The sequence below is a fragment of the Helianthus annuus genome, chromosome 5, assembly GCF_002127325.2.
Source record: "Helianthus annuus cultivar XRQ/B chromosome 5, HanXRQr2.0-SUNRISE, whole genome shotgun sequence".
NCBI classification, from domain to species: domain Eukaryota; kingdom Viridiplantae; phylum Streptophyta; class Magnoliopsida; order Asterales; family Asteraceae; genus Helianthus; species Helianthus annuus.
In genome coordinates, this window is record NC_035437.2 from 72030660 (window position 1) to 72055113 (window position 24454).

The 24454-nt window shown below is 38.4% G+C and overlaps 1 protein-coding gene across 1 annotated transcript; it reads left to right on the forward strand.

Moving 5' to 3' along the window:
• Positions 1-18392: 18392 nt before the first annotated feature.
• On the forward strand, positions 18393-20194 carry LOC110942940. The gene is made up of 3 exons (XM_022184700.1): positions 18393-19169; positions 19259-19715; positions 19800-20194. The coding sequence occupies exons 1-3, from the start codon at positions 18393-18395 to the stop codon at positions 20192-20194; spliced, it is 1629 nt and encodes a 542-aa protein (XP_022040392.1).
• Positions 20195-24454: the final 4260 nt, after the last annotated feature.

Below are 24454 nucleotides of genomic sequence, written 5' to 3' on the forward strand. Positions count from 1 at the left end.
GCATGGCATCGGGCTTGTTTTATAGGCAATGGGGCTTGGGGAGACAGACGCCTTGCTTGTATAGGCTTTAAACCTCGCGTCTCGTGTGCTTCCATCCTGCCCATGTTTGGGCACAGGGGTTGCTCAAGCCCCTGGTCTCCCCTATATATACATTTTGCACAAAAAGTATATGTTTGTGGTCGGGGTGTGACAACTGAAAGGTAAAGATGATGGAGGAGTCACAGACACCCTTATCGTAAACATTCAAACTGTGGAAACGGGTGTATACGCTTACAAACCACCTGCCAAAGGTAAAAAAAAACACTTTATATTAGCAAAAAAAATTAAAAAGCACAAATTATTGTATTTCTTAAATTACTCTGGCCTGCAGAAAGTGGTGAAACGAAACTGTTATCGAAGAAACAGTGAACTTGGCAGAATCTACACAAAACCTTCAACAAAAAGTTCAAGAAAAAGTGCCAGAAAAAGTGCCAGAAGTGGAAGCAATTTCTTTAGGAGAAACTACACAAAAAGACCCTCAACAACCCGATTCGGGAATCGAAGTTGAGAAGGAACCGGAAGTTGAATGCCCTCAGGTAACGGCTGAGGAATTGCATTCAGTTGAGTTGCTTTTGAGCCTGGGACCCAGCCTGGAAGAAAATAAAGAAAAAAACTAACTAGGGGTAGAAAAAACTCAAAGCCAAAGCGAGTTCCAAAACAAGTTATACCAAAAGGGTTAAATGAACTGCTTTATAAGACAATAGAACAAGCCAAAATTCGAGCTGAGAAAAGATGTGCAGAGCTTGGAGACAAATTTTGTTCCCCTTACTGCAACAGAGTGGTAAACATGCACGAAGCACTATTGACTCAATAATTGTGTGTGATTCGGTATACATTTGCTACACTTGCAGGCATAGAGTAAGTAAAATAGTTATATCAACTAACAAACATCTAAAATATATACACACAACAAATACTAGTTATTTATTTTATGACTGGCAGAGAAGAATTTTACCGATCAAAAACTGAGGTTGTCACATTCAAAGCTATATTTGAAAGCTTCTACAGGGGTCAATACGTAGCATCGAACGGAATAGATGCATTTGTGGATGTTCTAAACCTTGAAGAGAAGAAGAGGGATAGAAAATCATCACCATACAGACTCTTCTTGCTTAGCACAATGATGGTATGTTTTCATATACATTTTGGCATTTGAAATTATAATAGTAAATGCATATTCAATGATTTCGCATGCTAATTATATCTAAATCGCATGTAGTATAGAAGAAAGTTTTCCTGTGAAACAACATTTCTCATACTGTTGTAATTTCGCATGTGGTATATATACTATTCGCATGTGAAAAAATCCATTGTTTGCATAACTTTGATTCTAATTATATAACATACAGCCGGATATCTTTTACGACGAAGAGAAATACACAGACAACCAACGACTAAACATATTTGCCTCAAATTTTGAAGACATATTACTGAGATATGAGGTAAAAAAACTTGATTCGGTTGAACTGGTGTTTATTCCGGTACTTCAAGGTGACCACTTCTATGTCTTGTGCTTCAACTTGAAATCCGGTAAAATTGAGATGATTGACAATTCAGCAGCTAAACAAGAGTTTAAGGATAGATACAAGGGGCTTCCAGACACACTGGTAATACAAAAACTTATTCATATACATGTTATATTTTATGTAAAAGCTATTAACACAATGTTGCTATGTTACAGAGAAGGGTATTGGTTTTATACCTAGAAAAGGTTTTAAAACCAACACCGGCTATAAAAGAACTTGCAAACTCAGTTATAGAAAGAAAAGAAATGGATTGGAGGACGAAGAATAACGGCGTAGACTGTGGAGTGTTTACGATGCGTCACATGGAAACATACAAAGGAGACCAAAAACCATGGGTGACTGGATTTGTGAAAGAAGATGAAGTAAACAACAGACAGAATTCACAACTTCATCTCCTAAGGCATAAATATCTCAGTAAAATCATTCTATCCGAACACAATATGCATCGTCAACTAATAACTAAAAAGGCAAATACTTTCGATAAAAGGCCAGACAAAGAGAGGTATATGAAAGATTTGGATCAGATAATCCCAGATAGGATGAGTAGATATTTTGGAAAGCCAAAGTAAACTTGTTTGATGATGGATTTGTTTTAAATATTTAAACTTGTTATTGTTTTTAATTTCGCATATATTAGTGTTTTTAATTCCGCATTTGTGTTTTTTTATTTCGCATATATTATGTTTAAAATCGCATGTTTGACATTGAATTATTAAAATTTGCAATAAATATGTGACTATGAACATGCGAAATACAAGTCCATTACATAACAGAACATGCGAATTTATTGAAACATGCACCAAAATAAACATAAGTTCATTCAAAAGATGAAAGAAACTCCATTTTCATCTTCATCGAGCATCTTAAGACAGTTATTGCATCAGCCAACTCTTTCAACTGTTTCTCATCCCTTTCACCGAAATCCACCATAAACATAACAACAATTTCTTTAAGACTACTCACTTGCATCTGAGATAGCATGTTCAGAATTTCTTGTCTTCTCTTCATGTTTTCTGTTACACGAGAAATGTTGGCCTCCAACATCTCTTGACATGATTGATCCTCTTGAATTTGTTGCTGAATCCTTTTCCTCAAATCCTGCTTGATACTTGGTTCAGAAGAAGAGGATTTTGGTAGATCTGTCATTTTTTAATAGGATGTTTGAAAAAGTGATAAAAATATAAAATATATAATAAAAGAAAAATTATTGATATGAATTATTGAAATCAATTATTGAACTGAATTATTGGATTTCAATTATTGAACTGAATTATGAAACACACTGTGCGAAAATAAAAATAATTATTATTAAAGCGTGCGAAATAAATAGCAATATTTGATAAATACTTCCAGGTTTGCGAAATCTCGAAATTAAACATGCGAAATTAAATATTAAACTTCATTGTGTGCGAGAATGTCTAATTTAAAACATGCGAAATTATACAAAGGATCCATTCTTAACTACCTGGACCATGTTAAAACACCACATGCGATATATCAAACAACACATGCGATATGGTAACCCAACAAATAAAACCAGAAACAACTTATCTTCAACCCTCATTACAATCTAATGAAATGAAAAAAGCTTCAAATCAAATAAAACACAGAACTCAACATAATAAAACTATTGACGAATCCTAAATCGCGGTTCGGTCAGGAATCAATCAAAAACCCTACAAATCGAATTGATAAGAACAATAATTAAATGGGACGGTTACGAAACGAACTCCATATCTGCTTCCTAGTTGACGGAATTCCCTGATTAGCCCTCAGATGTTCGAATAGAATGTCTGATATACCCTTATTTAGTTAAATTGAATCAGGACAAGTGTATGGCTGTGGGTAGCGCGTACATAATGTACGATAAGGAGATTTGTACCATACTCTTTACCAATATATATATATATATATATTTGATGTGGTTGTGTCTATGCATGTGATATATATATTTGAACAATATTCGTATGCGTGAACATGGGTGTGTTTATGTATGAAAAAAAAATAATAATTATAAATTGAGGCGACGATAACTTGAAACCGTACGACGACCTCCTTTTTAGATGTTTAATAGTTAGATAATATCTATATCAGGCTTACAGAACCTAGAAGCTTCTATACTTGTTTTTCTTGTTGTTGTGCACCCAAAGGTGAGTTCACAACTTTTTCTAAAAGCATGCGTCCCTGATTTGGAACAACATTTTTTTACGGTAGCCCTAGTTTGGGTTACGCGTGCGTCCCTTGTGTGGACCATTGTAACATGCTATCCATTGGAGGTGGATAGTACACATAGACTAGACGAAAAATTCTATCATGAAAGTCCCTATATTTTACCGATTAAATTGTCGGGTGGGCATACGCGGGGTATTAGTTGATAGCGCTATTAGGTTTGACAAACCTCACACCGTGCTGGAGGCCGGGCGTGAACTTTTAACCTTCACTCTTACTTTAATGTTGATAGACATTATTGAGGGCAAAAAATGAAAACGTCAGCATTCGGTACACAGTTTAGTCATATAATGAGGGTTAGCAACCCGAGTCATACTTAAATTAAAAACATTGTGAACTTTACTTTTACTGAACTCAAAATTTTGTGAATTCGCCAACTTTATTGTTGACACGTAGTTGCATACTTTGCAGGTTAGTAGGTACAAACTAAGGATGTGTGTTGCAATCGGCAGGCGTTGGTGGTTTGCTAAAAACTTTATGTTTTTATACACTTACATAACTTGTGGTTTTGGCTTTGTTGGTTTTTAACTTTATTTTCTTTTTCGCTGCGTTATAAACTATGTTTTGGGTAATTAAACTTATTCGCTAATCATGTCATTAGTGAAGTTTATGATTTCAAGTAATTAGTTCGACATGATTAGTGGCTAGATCCTGGTCGGTCACACGCCTCGCGGTAAAACTCCACATGTGGAAATTGAGGGTGTGACAGATTGGTATTAGCCACTGTTTATAGTGAACTAGGTTTAAAATATAAAATATCTTTTTATAAAAACCAGACTATAACTGTTCTCTATTGGAAACCACAACGACACCACAATCCGGATTGCAAGGCTCGTCATACTTAGATGCATATATGATAATTGTATTACTTGGCATTTATACGTGGATTACCTTTACAATATTATGATTTTCTTTGTGCAAACTAGAATAGGTAAACGTAACGTATCACATGTATGGCATCATCATCATCCTCTCCTTCTGAACGTTCCCACGCATCAGGGAAAGCCCAATTGGTTCATTCCCCTCCGCGTACCGTCGAGACCCGTGCTCTTGTAAGGCACGTCTCGTCCGAACCGGTGCATCTTCTTCCCTGCCTCTTCTAGCGCACGAGCTGAGGCTCCTGCAGCTGTCCACTTAACCCCTACCAGATACAGATCCAACGTTTGGAAGCGAATCTGCAACCCAAGGAGGATCCTAAAGAGGACGCTTAGGAGGAAGAGACGGATGAGGTTGCTAATCAAAATGACGACGACGATGGTGATGATGGCGATGACGACAATGCTGACCTGAGCGATGGAGAAGTCGATGACTGATCCACCACATATCTATCTTTTCTTATTTCATTTGTTCTTAAAAGCTATGTTGACTTTTAAATTTTAATATTTGTTAAAATATGTTGTACAGACATTTGCAACATATTTTAATTGGATATTTCTATTAGGTTGTTTCATATGTTGTTTAGAATTGATATGTTGTTTAGAATTGATGTGATTGATTGCCTTGTTCTTGAAATTTACATAATGAATCTATAACCGTGTCTTATATACTCATTTTTGTTTAATTAAAGGAATCATGAACGGTAGAGGAAATGGACGTGGCGGCGGGCGTGGGGGCATCAACATGACCCAGGCCCAACTGACTGCACTCATCAATGACCGTGTCGCTGAAGCGTTGGCGGCATATCAGCAGGCCCATCCTGGAGGTAATTCTATTGTTATAGAATGCCTAAGAGTCTATTTCCATTCTTGTTCTCTTTTAGCTTTTATTCTTATCTATGCTAAATTTCTGATTTAGGGCAGCCTGGTCAGCCACCGACTTGTACCTTCAAATCATTCATGGGATGTAAGCCGAGTCATTTCACCGGCACCGAGGGTGCTATTGGTCTGCTCCACTCGTTTGAAAAGGTGGAATCTGCGTTCGCCATGTGTAACTGCCCAGCTGAGAATATGGTCAAATTCTTAGCGGGAGTTCTTGAAGAAGCTGCACTTTCCTAGTGGAATGCGCAAGTACAGATTTTGGGTTTGGATGTTGCTAATGCAATTCCTTGGAATACATTCAAGGACATGATGAAAGAAGAGTACTGCCACAGGGATGACATACACAAAAAAAGAATCTGAGTATTACAACCTAAAAATGTCTGCTTCAGAGATCGAGGCGTATACACAGCGGTCTAACGAGATGGCTTCTTTATGTCCAAACATGTCAAATCCTGCCTATAAACGAATCGAGTTATACATCAAGGGGTTAGTTCCTGAAATTCAAAGCATGGTGACTTTAGCAAATCTTCAAACCATCCAGCAAAACATCTGACTTGCTCATCGACTAACTGATCAGGCAGTAGAACAGGGCAAGTTACCTAAACGCAATGCATCAGTTTCTGCGACCTCCGTTGACAACAAGCGTAAGTATGTGGAAACTGTGATGGGGTGTTAAGCATGCCTGAGTTGTATGAAAAGAAAAACCACGACTGTCAACACTTATGTGATGAGTATATATATATATGTGATACTTGAAAGGGGTTATGGGAGAGTTTATGTGGAAACTATGATGGGGTGTTTGTTTGAGGGTTGTATTAACTGTTAATGTAAGATGGTATGTATGCGGACGATCGGGTGGGTTTATGAGATGGGAAATACTTGAATTACGAATAATATGGGTATTATAGTAGGAAAAAATGTATGCGGTAGGTAGTGTGAGTAGGAAACCGTTTTTCGACCTTATGCGTGAGAATATATGTACCGTGAAGTGTGTTTATGTATGTACCCTAAATCTGTTGTGGGCTGAAACTGTGTAAGTGATTGAATTTTGTGCTGCCATATTGCCAAAGTTGAGTTTTGTTAGCGTTCGTTTTCATTAGGAGGATTATACAAGCTACATATGAGTGTTGCTGTTGCTGTGTATACATGGCTGACTAACTGATTTATGTTTAGCTGTGACCCATTTAGAAATGGTATGACCTGATAGGATACTTATGAGATATTTCATTTGAATTCATAGTCACTTAAAAGTCAAATTACTAATTTATAGTAACAAAAGGAAGTAATGTAACGATAGAAACTCATGGCCAATTATTCAACTTTTGGCTTCTTTAATGGCTATTTAAGTAATGAGTTCGATCTTTTCTAAATTTGACATTTTATGCTCACTGAAATAAAAGATGAAACCATCATGTTTTCTGTGATTTCATGTGATATATATATATATATATATATATATATATATATATTTGATGTGGTTGTGTCTATGCATGTGATATATATTTGAACAGTATTCATATGCATGAACATGGGTGTGTTTATGTATGAAAAAAAATAATAATAATTATAAATTGAGGCGATGATAACTTGAAACCATACAAGGACCTCCTTTTTAGATGTTTAATAGTTTGATAATATCTATATCAGGCTTACCGAACCTAGAAGCTTCTATACTTGTTTTTCTTGTTGTTGTGCACCCTAAGGTGAGTTCACAACTTTTTTCTAAAAGCATGCATCCCTGATTTGGGACAACATTTTTTTACGGTAGCCCTGGTTTGGGCTACGCGCGCGTCCTTTATGTGGACCATTGTAACATGCTATCCATTGGAGGTGGATAGTACACATAGACTAGACGAAACATTCTATCATGAATGTCCCTATATTTTACCGATTAAATTGCCGGGTGGGCATACGCGGGGTATTAGTTAATAGCGCTATTAGGTTTGACAAACCTCACACCGTGCTGGAGGCCGGGCATGAACTTTTAACCTTCACTCTTACTTTAATGTTGATAGACATTATTAAGGGCAAAAAATGAAAACGTTAGCATTCGGTACACAGTTTAGTCATATGATGAGGGTTAGCTACCCGAGTCATACTTAAATTAAAAACATTGTGAACTTTACTTTTACTAAACTCAAAATTTTGTGAATTCGCCAACTTTATTGTTGACACGTAGTTGCATGCTTTGCAGGTCAGTAGGTACAAACTAAGGATGGGCGTTGCAATCGGCAGGAGTTGGTGGTTTGCTTAAAACTTTATGTTTTTATACACTTACATAACTTGTGGTTTTGGCTTTGTTGGTTTTTAACTTTATTTTCTTTTTCGCTGCGTTATAAACTATGTTTTGGGTAATTAAACTTATTCGCTAATCATGTCATTAGTGAAGTTTATGATTTCAAGTAAGTAGTTCAACATGATTAGTGGCTAGATCCTGGTCGGTCACACACCTCGCGGTAAAACTCCGCTTGTGGAAATTGAGGGTGTGACAGATTGGTATCAGAGCCATTGGTTATAGTGAACTAGGTTTAAAATATAAAATCTTTTTATAAAAAACAGACTATAACCGTTCTCTATTGGAAACCACAATGACACCACACTCCGGATTGCAAGGCTCGTCATACTTAGTGTGACACCTGTGTCACCGCGACCATCAAACCAATACCAAACCAATGAAATATTGTATTTCATACTTGGGATCTTGTATAAATATGTGTATCTTTTGCACATATCAATTCTTGTTCAAATTCAAACTCTACATCGCTTTCTGGAGAATTAGACGCAAACTGGTGCGTAAACATACTCAGTTTAATGCGACAAATACTCCGGAACATCAACATATACCCAACGTACCTTAAATAACCTTTACATAACTTAGAAATAAGTTTTGAAGGCTTTGGTATAGCAAAAACAAGTTAATTCGCTTACAGGGACTAAACTTGACAAACTGCGAAAGTATGCCGATTTGAACTGTAACAAACATTCCGGAACATGTCCATAGTTAGACATACCATAAATATCCTTTACATAGCTTAGAAATAGGCTTTGAGGGGTTTGGTATGCTAAAATAAACTTTTGGGTCATTCAGGGACTAAAAGTGTCAAAAAGTGCATAAGTTTGCACTCTCGCGCATAACTTACGTTCTGAATACATCCGGACATCCAAAAATTTATGTAACCATCCTTATATTATGCCTTAGTGTTTGGCATGAGAAAAATCCATTCATCGCGTCATTTGGATCGTCTTTCGCACTTATGCGCATTCCGTCGTAATTAAGGGAACATCGCGATCGTACGGCCAAACGAACCAACATCCGGAATATTTTTGAGCATATTTCAAGTCCCCTACACTTTAACTTCATCCTAGAGCCTTGAAATGAGGTTAACGGGGCTTAAACGTGCCAAAAATGGGCCAAATTACGCGTTTCTGAAGTGCAGGGACCAAAATTGAAAATTCTGGTCTGGGAACCTTAGGCGGGGCGCGTAAGGATTTGCCAAATCCTTAGGCGGGCCGCGTGAGGATGTCTGACAGAAATATTTTGCATTTAATGCAGAATCTGGCCTTTCGTTCGATCAAGAGGCGATGCCCTTTCACCCAACCAAGAGCCAAGAGGCAATATCTGACATCCCACAAGAAATTGACAAGTGTTCGCTCGAGATCGCGGCACGTTATTCGATAAACGATCCTAACGGTTCCACTTTTCCTATAAATACCCCCCCCCTTTTGTGTAAAAACCCACAAAATCAGATCTAAATGCTCTAAGTTGATGCCTTTGCTTCACACCTGAGCTATTTGATCTTGATTAGCACTCGGGGACCCTCCGTAAGTCTTCTTTCGCTCTTTTATTCGCTTTTCGAGTCCGAAAGTCAACGTTTTGTTGACTTTCTGCATTGACCAGCTTTTGGTCGATGTGAAGTTCATGGAACTTCATAACGTGAGCGTGATCACGATGGTTATGGTCCATAGGGACCATACCTACTGATTTCCACGTTATCTAGGCTCAGTGACGAGTCGTAGTTTCGGCCAAAATGCGCATTCTTGCGTATTTTGTAACCAAACTACTCGTGGGCATCAAAGCCGTTTGTTTTGATGCCAAACCTGTTTTCTAACTTAGTTAAGCATGTTCTAACATGCTTAGCTCGTCACTTTTAGTTTAGTGCTTATATAGGGTCGTAAGGTAAGCGATCTAAACCATCGCTTATACTTTCGAACCCGACCCACTTGGTCGGTCATTAGGACCCGACCAAACACATTAGGTGACCATAGCTATAACCTTCCGAGGTTATACCGTGTGGTCGCAATGTTAGGCGCTCCGAACGCGTTCTACGCGAACGACGCGTTAGGGTAGCCTAAGCTACCTAAACAGGTCGTAATGGACCGTAAGCACTTAGGTTAAGTTTCATTTTAGTATGTAGGCCTTGTTAAACCATACTACACGAGTCTCCATACTCGCTTGGTTTACGAACCCGCGTACTGTCCGATCCTTCCGATTTGGTTCGGTATATTAACATAGCTACCTATTAGGTGCCGTTTGATATCCCGTGATCTTTCGCATTACCTGGTTATTATACAAGGGATTCAAAGCAATCTCAGGTGAGTACATTGAACCCCTCTTTTGCTGTTTACCAAACTGTTTTGGGGTGAAACACATGTGCCTACTTGTTACTTTCATGCTTTCCCGTTTTCACATCATATACTTGCTATGTTCGATAGTACATATATAGTACATGATTTCACTACACTTCATGCTATGTATGCCCATTGTGTGCGTACTTAGTACATTGCTTTACAATACATTTCATGCTATGTATGCCCATTGTGTGCGTACTTAGTACATTGCTTTACAATACATTTCATGCTACGTACGCCCATTGTGTGCATACGTAGTACATTGTTACACATTGCATTTCTGTTGCATATGCTCATCCAGCATATGAACACATTATACCACATTTTGAACCGTTGTACTCTACAATACATTTCATGCTGCGTACGCCCATTGTGTGCATACGTAGTACATTGTTTCACATTGCATTTCTGTTGCATATGCTCAGCCAGCATATGAACACATTATGCTACATATCGAACCGTTGTGACCATTTGACTATGTGAACCGTCTTATCCCTTTGAATACATGAACTGTCTGTAACCGTTGAACTGAGTGAACCTGTTGTATCTGTTGACATGATTTACATTTTGACAATAGACATTTGACTGTACATAAACATTTCTACAATTGTTAAACACTTCATCTTGATGGGTTGGTTTGAGTAAGTGATTAAGTAACGAGGCGTGTGTAATATGATACGAGCATGGTGGATACGCCGCTGGTACCTCCTATATATAAGTGTTTGTATGGTATTACATATCGTAGCGTTATTTGAATCATTTTCATTTGAGACATGTGACATTTTATACAAATAACACACTTTTCACAAGACATTGTTTTACAAACAACTTATCTTATACAAACTCTTTTTATGGTTATCCGTTTAAACTATACAGTGTTCTCTTATTTATACATATCATTTGATCTTACCGTTTTTCAAATGATTTACAAGATAAAGCAAAATACGAAGTTCATGACTAAACATTTTCTCAAACATAAGTCATGAATCCCGTTTTCACAAAACCAATGTATCTCACAGGCATTTTTATGCTGACGTACCTATTTTCACATGTGTTTTCAGGAGACGATGCGTAGTACTTATCAAGACATACATAGGCAGACCTGTGCCTTAGTAACTTAAAACGAGACAAGAACTAGTTAGTTTATGTTATGTATTCTTTGGTTCTTGTTTAAAGCAATGTAAACTTTCATGTTTGATTAATAAAACGAAACTTCAATTACCATGGATTTGAAACAATTGATTCTGTTACAACACTCCCCGATGTTTCCGCCACGTTTTGTATGTTCTACGTGGTCGGGGTGTGACAGAAAAGATGGTATCAGAGCCAATGGTTATAGGGAATTAGGTTATTAGTAATACTTTGACCTAGTCTATAACCTTCCTAGGAACCTAACGTGAGTTCACTTGCGTTTAGTCGTAAAACAATACCGTCACCTATCCTTAGGCGACGACCACAACTAGAACATAAATTTCAAAACCGCTTTGAAAGCTAATCATCTGTTCTAGGATGATTGATTACTAGGTTTTGAACCCTCTATTGTAAGGTTTTGAACCCTCTGTTATAAGGTTTTGAACCCCTTTGAATTTTCAAAATTCTCCCATTCTATAATCACTTGCGTCTTCCACAAAAATCCTAAGTACCCGTTTATTCTAAGGAAACGAAGTACAAGGGGCAGGTTACAACACAAGATGAATACCCAAGGTACCACTATAAACCCGTAATAGGGTGCCTAAGGATTTTCCCGTAAGTCTTTAATTGTTGTATACCTTCATTCGCATGTGGTGATTCTTTGTAATAAAAAAAATCAAATTTTGGGAGATCTTTCTATCTTCTCAGATAGATTACAGTGAACATTGAGACCCGTCGATTGGTTTCCATATCCGTATTCAATCAATAACAAGTTAATAACAAATTATAATCAAGTTAAACAATTATGTGACGATGTGTTGTTGTGTTATCCAAATCATGTTATCCAAATCCTCGTAGAATCTTACATATCCGTGTACAAGAGATTCATAGTAGGATACCCAAAGGTATTACTTAAAATCCTCAATGGACTTCTATGTTATAGTTAAGTCCCTCGGATTATAAAGTACTACTTCATAATTAGACCCCTTGAGTGGTCTAGCTAAACAGATTCATCCAAAAATCTGGCTAGGGATATCATATGATGATATAGCTGAAGGGACTCCTTGGTGGCCTGAATAAGAAGATCCCCTGTCGACCTAATTAAAAGGAACCAATGGAAGTCTAATCACCCTCATCGCAAGTTTGATATCCTTCCCCAAAACATTACAAAACAAACTGTGCGGACTGTGCAAGGGATTACGTAATTATGGATGCATACATAATTATGGAATTTAGTGCACAGAAATCACAGCAAGTTCTGTCATGTGTCTAGAGTTAACCCTATTCATTTCGAATTCTGATGAAGCATCCGTTGAGGAAAAATGAACTAGCTATTCATTTTTCACTTCTGAAGAATATCCGTTGAGAAAATGAACATTCGTTTATCCTTCATTTCCAAATCTGAAGAATACCCGTTGAGGAAAATGACTCCGTTTGTTCATTTTCGTTCTGAAGATTTATCCGTTGAGGAAATGAGTAACCATTATCCTTCATTTCCAAATCTGAAGAATACCCGTCGAGGAAAATGACTCCGTTTGTTCATTTTCGTTTCTGAAGATTTATCCGTTGAGGAAATGAATATTCGTTGTGTAATCCTTCATTTCCAACTCTGAAGAAGCAACCGTTGAAGATGACTCCGTTAGTTCATTTTCGTTTCTGAAGATTTATCCGTTGAGGAAATGAATATCCGTTGTGTAATCCTTCATTTCCAACTCTGAAGAAGCAACCGTTGAAGATGACTCCGTTAGTTCATCTTCGTTTCTGAAGATTTATCCGTTGAGGAAATGAATATCCGTTGTGAAATCCTTCATTTCCAACTCTGAGGAAGCAACCGTTGAAGATGACTCCGTTAGTTCATCTTCGTTTCTGAAGATTTATCCGTTGAGGAAATGAATATCCGTTGTGTAATCCTTCATTTCCAACTCTGAGGAAGCAACCGTTGAAGATGACTCCGTTAGTTCATTTTCGTTTCTGAAGATTTATCCGTTGAGGAAATGAATATCCGTTGTGTAATCCTTCATTTCCAACTCTGAGGAAGCAACCGTTGAAGATGACTCCGTTAGTTCATCTTCGTTTCTAAAGATTTATCCGTTGAGGAAATGAATATCCGTTGTGTAATCCTTCATTTCCAACTCTGAGGAAGCAACCGTTGAAGATGACTCCGTTAGTTCATCTTCGTTTCTGAAGATTTATCCGTTGAGGAAATGAATATCCGTTGTGTAATCCTTCATTTCCAACTCTGAGGAAGCAACTGTTGAAGATGACTCCATTAGTTCATCTTCGTTTCTGAAAATTTATCCGTTGAGGAAATGAATATCCGTTGTGTAATCCTTCATTTCCAACTCTGAGGAAGCAACCGTTGAAGATGACTCCGTTAGTTCATTTTCGTTTCTGAAGATTTATCCGTTGAGGAAATGAATATCCGTTGTGTAATCCTTCATTTCCAACTCTGAGGAAGCAACCGTTGAAGATGACTCCGTTAGTTCATTTTCGTTTCTGAAGATTTATCCGTTGAGGAAATGAATATCCGTTGTGTAATCCTTCATTTCCAACTCTGAGGAAGCAACCGTTGAAGATGACTCCGTTAGTTCATTTTCATTTCGGAAGAATGACCGTTAAGGAAATGACAAGATATTGCCTTACATATCGTTGGTGGTTATTTGGCAAATTCACAAATAGACTCCTACGAATAAATTTCGGGACGAAATTTCCTAAAGTAGGGGAGACTGTGACACCTGTGTCACCGCGACCATCAAACCAATACCAAACCAATGAAATATTGTATTTCATACTTGGGATCTTGTATAAATATGTGTATCTTTTGCACATATCAATTCTTGTTCAAATTCAAACTCTACATCGCTTTCTGGAGAATTAGACGCAAACTGGTGCGTAAACATACTCAGTTTAATGCGACAAATACTCCGGAACATCAACATATACCCAACGTACCTTAAATAACCTTTACATAACTTAGAAATAAGTTTTGAAGGCTTTGGTATAGCAAAAACAAGTTAATTCGCTTACAGGGACTAAACTTGACAAACTGCGAAAGTATGCCGATTTGAACTGTAACAAACATTCCGGAACATGTCCATAGTTAGACATACCATAAATATCCTTTACATAGCTTAGAAATAGGCTTTGAGGGGTTTGGTATGCTAAAATAAACTTTTGGGTCATTCAGGGACTAAAAGTGTCAAAAAGTGCATAAGTTTGCACTCTCGCGCATAACTTACGTTCTGAATACATCCGGACATCCAAAAATTTATGTAACCATCCTTATATTATGCCTTAGTGTTTGGCATGAGAAAAATCCATTCATCGCGTCATTTGGATCGTCTTTCGCACTTATGCGCATTCCGTCGTAATTAAGGGAACATCGCGATCGTACGGCCAAACGAACCGACATCCGGAATATTTTTGAGCATATTTCAAGTCCCCTACACTTTAACTTCATCCTAGAGCCTTGAAATGAGGTTAACGGGGCTTAAACGTGCCAAAAATGGGCCAAATTACGCGTTTCTGAAGTGCAGGGACCAAAATTGAAAATTCTGGTCTGGGAACCTTAGGCGGGGCGCGTAAGGATTTGCCAAATCCTTAGGCGGGCCGCGTGAGGATGTCTGACAGAAATATTTTGCATTTAATGCAGAATCTGGCCTTTCGTTCGATCAAGAGGCGATGCCCTTTCACCCAACCAAGAGCCAAGAGGCAATATCTGACATCCCACAAGAAATTGACAAGTGTTCGCTCGAGATCGCGGCACGTTATTCGATAAACGATCCTAACGGTTCCACTTTTCCTATAAATACCCCCCCCCCCTTTTGTGTAAAAACCCACAAAATCAGATCTAAATGCTCTAAGTTGATGCCTTTGCTTCACACCTGAGCTATTTGATCTTGATTAGCACTCGGGGACCCTCCGTAAGTCTTCTTTCGCTCTTTTATTCGCTTTTCGAGTCCGAAAGTCAACGTTTTGTTGACTTTCTGCATTGACCAGCTTTTGGTCGATGTGAAGTTCATGGAACTTCATAACGTGAGCGTGATCACGATGGTTATGGTCCATAGGGACCATACCTACTGATTTCCACGTTATCTAGGCTCAGTGACGAGTCGTAGTTTCGGCCAAAATGCGCATTCTTGCGTATTTTGTAACCAAACTACTCGTGGGCATCAAAGCCGTTTGTTTTGATGCCAAACCTGTTTTCTAACTTAGTTAAGCATGTTCTAACATGCTTAGCTCGTCACTTTTAGTTTAGTGCTTATATAGGGTCGTAAGGTAAGCGATCTAAACCATCGCTTATACTTTCGAACCCGACCCACTTGGTCGGTCATTAGGACCCGACCAAACACATTAGGTGACCATAGCTATAACCTTCCGAGGTTATACCGTGTGGTCGCAATGTTAGGCGCTCCGAACGCGTTCTACGCGAACGACGCGTTAGGGTAGCCTAAGCTACCTAAACAGGTCGTAATGGACCGTAAGCACTTAGGTTAAGTTTCATTTTAGTATGTAGGCCTTGTTAAACCATACTACACGAGTCTCCATACTCGCTTGGTTTACGAACCCGCGTACTGTCCGATCCTTCCGATTTGGTTCGGTATATTAACATAGCTACCTATTAGGTGCCGTTTGATATCCCGTGATCTTTCGCATTACCTGGTTATTATACAAGGGATTCAAAGCAATCTCAGGTGAGTACATTGAACCCCTCTTTTGCTGTTTACCAAACTGTTTTGGGGTGAAACACATGTGCCTACTTGTTACTTTCATGCTTTCCCGTTTTCACATCATATACTTGCTATGTTCGATAGTACATATATAGTACATGATTTCACTACACTTCATGCTATGTATGCCCATTGTGTGCGTACTTAGTACATTGCTTTACAATACATTTCATGCTATGTATGCCCATTGTGTGCGTACTTAGTACATTGCTTTACAATACATTTCATGCTACGTACGCCCATTGTGTGCATACGTAGTACATTGTTACACATTGCATTTCTGTTGCATATGCTCATCCAGCATATGAACACATTATACCACATTTTGAACCGTTGTACTCTACAATACATTTCATGCTGCGTACGCCCATTGTGTGCATACGTAGTACATTGTTTCACATTGCATTTCTGTTGCATATGCTCAGCCAGCATATGAACACATTATGCTACATATCGAACCGTTGTGACCATTTGACTATGTGAACCGTCTTATCCCTTTGAATACATGAACTGTCTGTAACCGTTGAACTGAGTGAACCTGTTGTATCTGTTGACATGATTTACATTTTGACAATAGACATTTGACTGTACATAAACATTTCTACAATTGTTAAACACTTCATCTTGATGGGTTGGTTTGAGTAAGTGATTAAGTAACGAGGCGTGTGTAATATGATACGAGCATGGTGGATACGCCGCTGGTACCTCCTATATATAAGTGTTTGTATGGTATTACATATCGTAGCGTTATTTGAATCATTTTCATTTGAGACATGTGACATTTTATACAAATAACACACTTTTCACAAGACATTGTTTTACAAACAACTTATCTTATACAAACTCTTTTTATGGTTATCCGTTTAAACTATACAGTGTTCTCTTATTTATACATATCATTTGATCTTACCGTTTTTCAAATGATTTACAAGATAAAGCAAAATACGAAGTTCATGACTAAACATTTTCTCAAACATAAGTCATGAATCCCGTTTTCACAAAACCAATGTATCTCACAGGCATTTTTATGCTGACGTACCTATTTTCACATGTGTTTTCAGGAGACGATGCGTAGTACTTATCAAGACATACATAGGCAGACCTGTGCCTTAGTAACTTAAAACGAGACAAGAACTAGTTAGTTTATGTTATGTATTCTTTGGTTCTTGTTTAAAGCAATGTAAACTTTCATGTTTGATTAATAAAACGAAACTTCAATTACCATGGATTTGAAACAATTGATTCTGTTACAACACTCCCCGATGTTTCCGCCACGTTTTGTATGTTCTACGTGGTCGGGGTGTGACACTTAGATGCATATATGGTAATTGTATTACTTGGCATTTATACGTGGATTACCTTTACAATATTATGATTTTCTTTGTGCAAACTAGAATAGGTAAACGTAACGTATCACATGTATGGTGTCATCATCATCCTCTCCTTCTGAACATTCCCACGCATCAGGGAAAGCCCTTTTGGTTCATTCCCCTCCGCGTACCGTCGAGACCCGTGCTTCTCGTAAGGCACGTCTCGTCCGAACCGGTGCATCTTCTTCCCTGCCTGTTCTAGCGGCACGAGCTGAGGCTCCTGCAGCTGTCCACTTAACCCCTACCAGATACAGATCCAACGTTTGGAAGCAGATCTGAAACCCAAGGAGGATCCTGAAGAGGACCCTTAGGAGGAAGAGCCGGATGAGGTTGCTAATGAAAATGACGATGACGACGATGGTGACGATGGCGATGACGGCAATGCTGACATGGGCGATGGAGAAGTCGATGACTGATCCACCACCTATCTATATTTTCTTATTCCATTTGTTCTGAAAAACTATGTTTACTTTTAAATTTTACTATTTGTTGAAATATGTTGTACAGACATTTGCAACATAGTTTAATTGGGTATTTCTATTTAGTTATTTCATATATTGTTTGGAATTGATGTGATTGATTGCCTTGTTCTTGAAATTTACATAATGAATGTATAACCGTGTCTTATTTACTCATTTTTGTTTAATTAAAGGAATCATGAACGGTAGGGGCATCAACATGACCCAGGCCCAACTGACTACACTCATCAATGAACGTGTCGCTGAAGCGTTGGCGGCATATCAGCAGGCCCATCCTAGAGGTAATTCTATTGTTATAGAATGCCCTAAAAGTCTATTTCCATTCTTGTTCTCTTTTAGCTTTTATTCTTATTTGTGCTAAATTTCTGATTCAGGGCAGCCTGGTCAGCCACCGGCTTGTACCTTCAAATCCTTCATGGGATGTAAGCCCAGTCATTTCACCAGCACCTAGGGTGCTATTGGTCTGCTCCACTGGTTTTAAACGGTGGAATCTGCGTTCGCCATGTGTAACTGCCCTGCTGAGAATAGGGTCAAATTCGCAGCGGGAGTTCTTGAAGAAGCTGCGCTCTCCAGGTGGAATGCGCAAGTACAGATTTTGGGTTTGGATGTTGCTAATGCCACTCCTTGGAATTCATTCAAGGACATGATAAAAGAAGAGTACTGCCACAGGGATGACATACAGAAATTGGAAACTGAGTATTACAACCTAAAAATGTCTGGTTCAGAGATCGAGGTGTATACAAAGCAGTCTAACGAGCTGGCTTCTTTATGTCCAAACATGTCGAATCCTACCTATAAACGAATCGAGTTATACATGAAGGGGTTAGTTCCTGAAATTCAAAGCATCGTGACTTCAGCAAATCTTCAAACCATCCAGCAAAACATCCGACTTGCTCATCGACTAACTGATCAGGCGGTAGAACAGGGCAAGTTACCTAAATGCAATGCATCAATTTCGACCTCCGTTGACAACAAGCATAAGTGGGATGGGAATCAAGCCAAGGGTTCTAGCTCTAATCAACCCCCTCAACAACAAAGAAAGTTCGACAACAACCGTACCCCAAATAGGCAAACGTTGAATCATCAAGCCCGAGGTGTCTATCAGGGAACCAGCCAAAATGCAACAAATGTAATCGACACCATCATGGGCAGTGTGACCCAAACCGTTGTCAGCAGTGCTGGAAGCCGGGTCATGGAGCTAAAGATTGTAGAAGTCCGTATCCAGCCAGATAAGCTCAACAACGGCAGAACCAGCAGCCTCAGCGCCAGCAACAACAGGGTAATAACAAGGGATGTTATCAGTGTGGGGCCGAGGGGCACATTAAAAAGAATTGTCCATAGCTGAGCAACAACAATAACACGGGAAAGGGGAACAATGGTAACAACAATGGTGATAAGGGTAACGGCGACAGAGGCCGAGCATTCGTCATTGGTTCAGGCGAAGCAAGGAATGACCCTAATGTCGTGACGGGTAAGTTCCTTTTGAACGACTCTTTTGTTTCGGTACTTTTTGATTCTGGCGCAGACCGTAGTTATGTTTCCACGAACTTTAGTACACTACTTAAGCCTGCCCCAACTCCTCTCGAACGTAAACATACAGTTGAACTAGCTAACGGCAAATCTCTCGAAGCAACACGTATCCATCGAAACTGTAGTTTGGAGTTATCTAGACACAAATTCAATATTGACCTCATCCCTATCACTCTCGGTAGTTTTGATGTTGTAGTCGGGATGGATTGGCTCTCGCTAAATCGCGCGAAGATACTTTGTCATGAAAAGATCGTTCGCATCCGCCTTTCAAACGACAAAACCCTTGATATCCGAGGTGAGAGGGGCGGCGCTGTAGTAGGCCTCATTTCATTCTTGAAGGCCCAAAAGTGTCTATGAAAGGGCCATACCGCTATTCTAGCTCTTGTCACTGATGTTCAAACCGAAGAGAAAAAGGTCGAAGATATTCCTATTGTTCGCGACTTTCCTGAAATCTTCCCTGATGAATTACCTGGTCTTCCACCTCATCGTCAAGTTAAATTCCAAATCGAGCCAACTCCAGGCGCATCACCCATAGCTCGAGCACCCAATCGACTAGCACCGTCCGAACTAGAAGAATTATCTACACAACAACAAGAGCTCCTGGATAAGGGTTTTATCCGGCCTAGCTCGTCACCATGGGGAGCCCCCATACTTTTTGTCAAGAAGAAGGACGGTACTTTTCGTATGTCCATAGACTACCACGAGTTAAATAAAGTGACCTTCAATGTATTTCTCAATGGCCCGATCCAAAGGTGCGACCATAGTGGGGCATAGTAGGCTTAACTCTTCAAACCGATCAGTGTAGGCACAGTTTTCTCCACTATCTTGTTTTAGGTAATAGAATTTGTTTTCAAGTTCCCTCATTTTTCTTTATGGATAGAATTCTTTCTTCATAACATTCTTAAATTCTTCCCACATTTGTGCCATTGCTATATCGGCACCTCGGTCTCTCATGATACCGTTCCACCAAGTGAGTGCTCTCCTTTGAAAAACACTCGAGGCGAACTCCACCTTGCGCTCACTGGGAAACTGGACATGGCGAAATGTGCTTTCTATACTCTCAAACCATTGTAGGAGCCCAGTTGCTCCTTCAGACCCATTAAACTGGAGTGGTTTACCTGAAATGAATTGTTTGTAGTTGCAAGGTGTGATAACATTGTTGTTGTTGTGATTGTTCTGGATTTGGTTAACTTGGGTCACAATGTCTGGGAGTATAGCAGCTAGATGCTGAGCAATTCTTGCTGCCATTTCAGCGTTCCAAGTGGAATCACGGTGAGGAGGCATCTTGAAGAAGTAACTATATTGAAAATTAAGTAAGTGAGATTTCATCAAATTGTCATGAGCTTGAATCATCATATTGAATTGAAAATCTCTACTTAGTAAAAAATCTTGTTCAAAAGTCTTTGTCTTGTACTTAGAAAATATAGTTGTCACACCCCGACCGCGTTAAAACAACGAAACCGCGGCCGAAATGTCGGGGAGTGTCGTACCAGAATCATTGTTTCACAACACATGGATTAAAGTTTCGTTTATTTAAATATTAAGTTTTTAACATTGTCTTGAAATAGAATAAACAAGTTCAACATATTGTCTATCGTTGTTATTAAGTCACTAAGGCCTCGTCCGATTCTATGTGAGCATGCATCCTAGTCATCATCAACATCATCAAACACCACCTGAAACATATGTGAAAATAAAGTCAGCATAAAAATGCCGGCGAGCACATAGGTTTTGCGTGTATGTCAAATTCATGGCTTGTATACATGTTACCATACCTCGTACGACTACTAGAGTCGATATTTGAAAACCTTGTATTGAAAAGTGTTTGGTATTGTAATATGATTAACCAACCTAAACAAGTTGGTTAAATATTTTTGAAAACCTCGTTGCCATGAATCTTGACTCAAAATATTTGTTTTTGTAAACCAAATTGTAAATCGTTCTTGTAATAAAACTCGTATGGTTTATATCATTTAGTAAACATCGTTGCGTGTCATAGTTTGAAATCATTCGTTCAGGTGAACTAAATAACGCCACGGAATGTAATATGATAAAAGCACTTATATATAAGAAGTACCAGCGGTGTATCTACCATGCTTTTATCACATTACACCCATCCCGTTATCTAATCACATACCAAAAACCAATCGTTCAATTGTACTTATTCTCAAATCGTTCGTATTATCAAAACCAATCGTTCAACTCGTTTGTGTTATAAACCATTGTTCAATCGTTCAAATCGTTCAAATTGTTCAAATCGTTCAAATCGTTCCAATCGTTCGTGTTTTAATTGTGAAAACTAACTTTTGGTCGTTCTCGTTTAATACATTCAAACCTATGTTCTGACTCGTTCCAATCGTTCAACTTGTATTAACAAACCACCGAAGGGTATGTTAACAATCATCAGGTTCTGTCGTTACCCACATTACCTCCATACATAACCATGGCGCTAGTCCGATAACGGGATTTGTCAGATCCTATGGTACCATAACATACTACTGGTCAGCTTGATCATTGTTAATGAATGTCATTCGTTTTATGTGTTAACGTACCAACAAGTTCGTTCATATTATTGAAATCGTTGTTGTTGGTGTACGGATGTCTGTTAACTTCGTCTGTCTTTAATGAGTCTTGTATTGTATTGTATTAGATCAGGGCACAAAAATCGAGAAACAGTATTTTAGGGTAATTCCGCTTGAAATGAGCATTGTTTCATTTCATGCGAAATTAGGAGTTTCATACGAAATCACTAATTCCTCACGGAATTATGTGATTTCGCATGAACTAGTGATTCCGTTTCAAGCAGTTTCGTGCGGAATTAACCTCCCTATAAATACTGATATTGCATGTTCATTTCATACGGAATTATGCCATTGTATCTGAGTCGAGGTGCTGTTCGTTTGTCACCTGAATTGTAAAAAGCTCAGGAAATCAATATAAGAGGAAAAATAGAAAGGAACAAGTTGTTTTACGTCATTTACATTGATTCCACCTTTATATTTGATGCTGAACTCATCGGATTAACTCGTTAGGGTCACACGACGATCCAACAAGTGGTATCAGAGCTCAGGACGAGGAGTTCATACCAATTCAGCTTGATTTCATCGTATTTTCTCACTTCTACTCATTCTTTTCTAAATTGAACAAGTTTTAACGGTTGAAATGGCCTGAAATTCACATATATCAAGCGAAACATAGTTCGATCTAATCCTTGAAAGATTTGGACCTTAATTCGATTAAAATTGGACAAAATGTGTAATTCCGTTTGAAAAATCGTTGGAAGAAAATGACGTCATCTTAATCCCGTTTGAACAGAATCATTAATTCCGCACGGAATTAATCATATTGTTCTTAATTCCGCTTGAAAATTTCAAACAGAACTTAATTTCGCTTGAAAGTTGAAACAAAATTACTAATTCCGTTTTAGATTGGATTAATTTCGTTTGAAAGTAATCTAATTCCACACGGAATTAGATATCGTTGGTTAATTTCGTTTGAAATCGGTAATTTCGTTTGAAGTTCTTAATTCCGTTTGAGTGGGCAATTTCGTTTGAAGTAATTCCGCTTCAAGTGATTCAGCTTGAAATTCATTTTTCAAAAATTTCAAAATTTTTAAGTGTTTGTTGACTGTTTCAGGTACTTGAAAGATGGATGAGTTCATGAATCCATTTAGTGACGTGTTTGCATTTACCAGTGGTTCAGGAGATGGTACATCAAGCAACACGAATGAAACTACACCAACACCGAGTGCGTAGAAAATTCTACAGGATGCAATGAGTGTAGACAGTGCATACGGAACATACAACAAGCCTCCCAAGTTGATGGCTATTGAAGATTACAACAGGTTGGCTACCAGATTCGAAGAATGGCTTAAAGTGTTTACGTATCCCAGTTGGAGAAGTTTGAAAAATGGTTTTAATATGGGGAGAGATGATTTTGAGAACTTAGAGGAAAATCAGATTGAAAAATATGTTGCTGAACAGAAGTGTATTGCATTACTTCACCAATCTGTCCGAGATGACATTATCGCACTGATCGAGTACAAAGATTCGAAAGACCTTTTGAGAAAAATTAAAAATAAAATGTATAGGCAGTGCTGAAATAGTGAAGAACAAAAAGAAACTGTTACGAAAAGAGTTTGATTTGTTTGGGTGTTTAAAGAACGAGTCTGTTTCCAAGATGATCGAAAGATTTGGGTATCTAAAGATAGAGCTTGCTAGACATGATATCATTTATTCTCAAGAAGAGCTGGTAGACAAATTGTTTGATGCATTACCGAATGAGCAAGACTGGCAATATTTTGCATTGACGCTGAAGAATACGATAAAGCCAGCTGAGTTGAAGGTTGATCTGCTTATAGAAATACTGGAAAGCCATGAATTGGAGATCAAAAAATCCAATAAAGTCAATAACACATCTTATCAACAGAATGTGGAGCTGTATTACAGAGGCAGTATGATCCCAAAGATTGTATCTCCAAAGAAAGCCTTTTCAGCAGAAAGTTCAAACACAACGAATCAAGAAACTCCTAGCAGTGGCTATCATGGTGGTTCTTCGTCAAGTACTTCAAATCAATATGCATCAAAGAATCTCTTTCAATACAACATTGCTGTTGATCTGAAGAATGGTCAGAATTTCAGTGAAGAGTCTGCTAAACAACAGATGGTATTTTTAGCATCTGTGTTGGAATCGTACGAAAGTCTCGTTGCAAGAAAGATAGGCAACACCAACCTAACAAAGGAAGATTACGATCAAATCGACCCTGAGGAGATGGAATTGATCGATATAAGGTGGTGTATGGCAAGTGCAGTGAGAAGAGCGCAGCAATTCATGGAGATTACTAGAAGACAGTCTATTGGTGGACCTTCTACCAACTTAGGCTTTGACAAGTCAAAAGTGACATGCTTTAAATGTAAACAGAAATGTCACTTTAAGCGTGAGTGCAGAAATGCTTACACTGATGACACTGCAAATCCTTTTCGAGAGGATTATTACAAAAGAGCGATTTATCATCAGAATAAAGCAGAACCTCCC

Excerpts from the sequence above, each read along its gene's own strand:
- LOC110942940 (XM_022184700.1), top strand. The coding sequence starts at position 18,393 with ATGTGTAACTGCCCTGCTGAGAATAGGGTCAAATTCGCAGCGGGAGTT. Across the intron at positions 19,170-19,258 it reads TCAGCGCCAGCAACAACAGG|GGGAACAATGGTAACAACAA; the intron begins GTAATAACAAGG and ends AACACGGGAAAG. Across the intron at positions 19,716-19,799 it reads CAAAACCCTTGATATCCGAG|CTCTTGTCACTGATGTTCAA; the intron begins GTGAGAGGGGCG and ends CCGCTATTCTAG.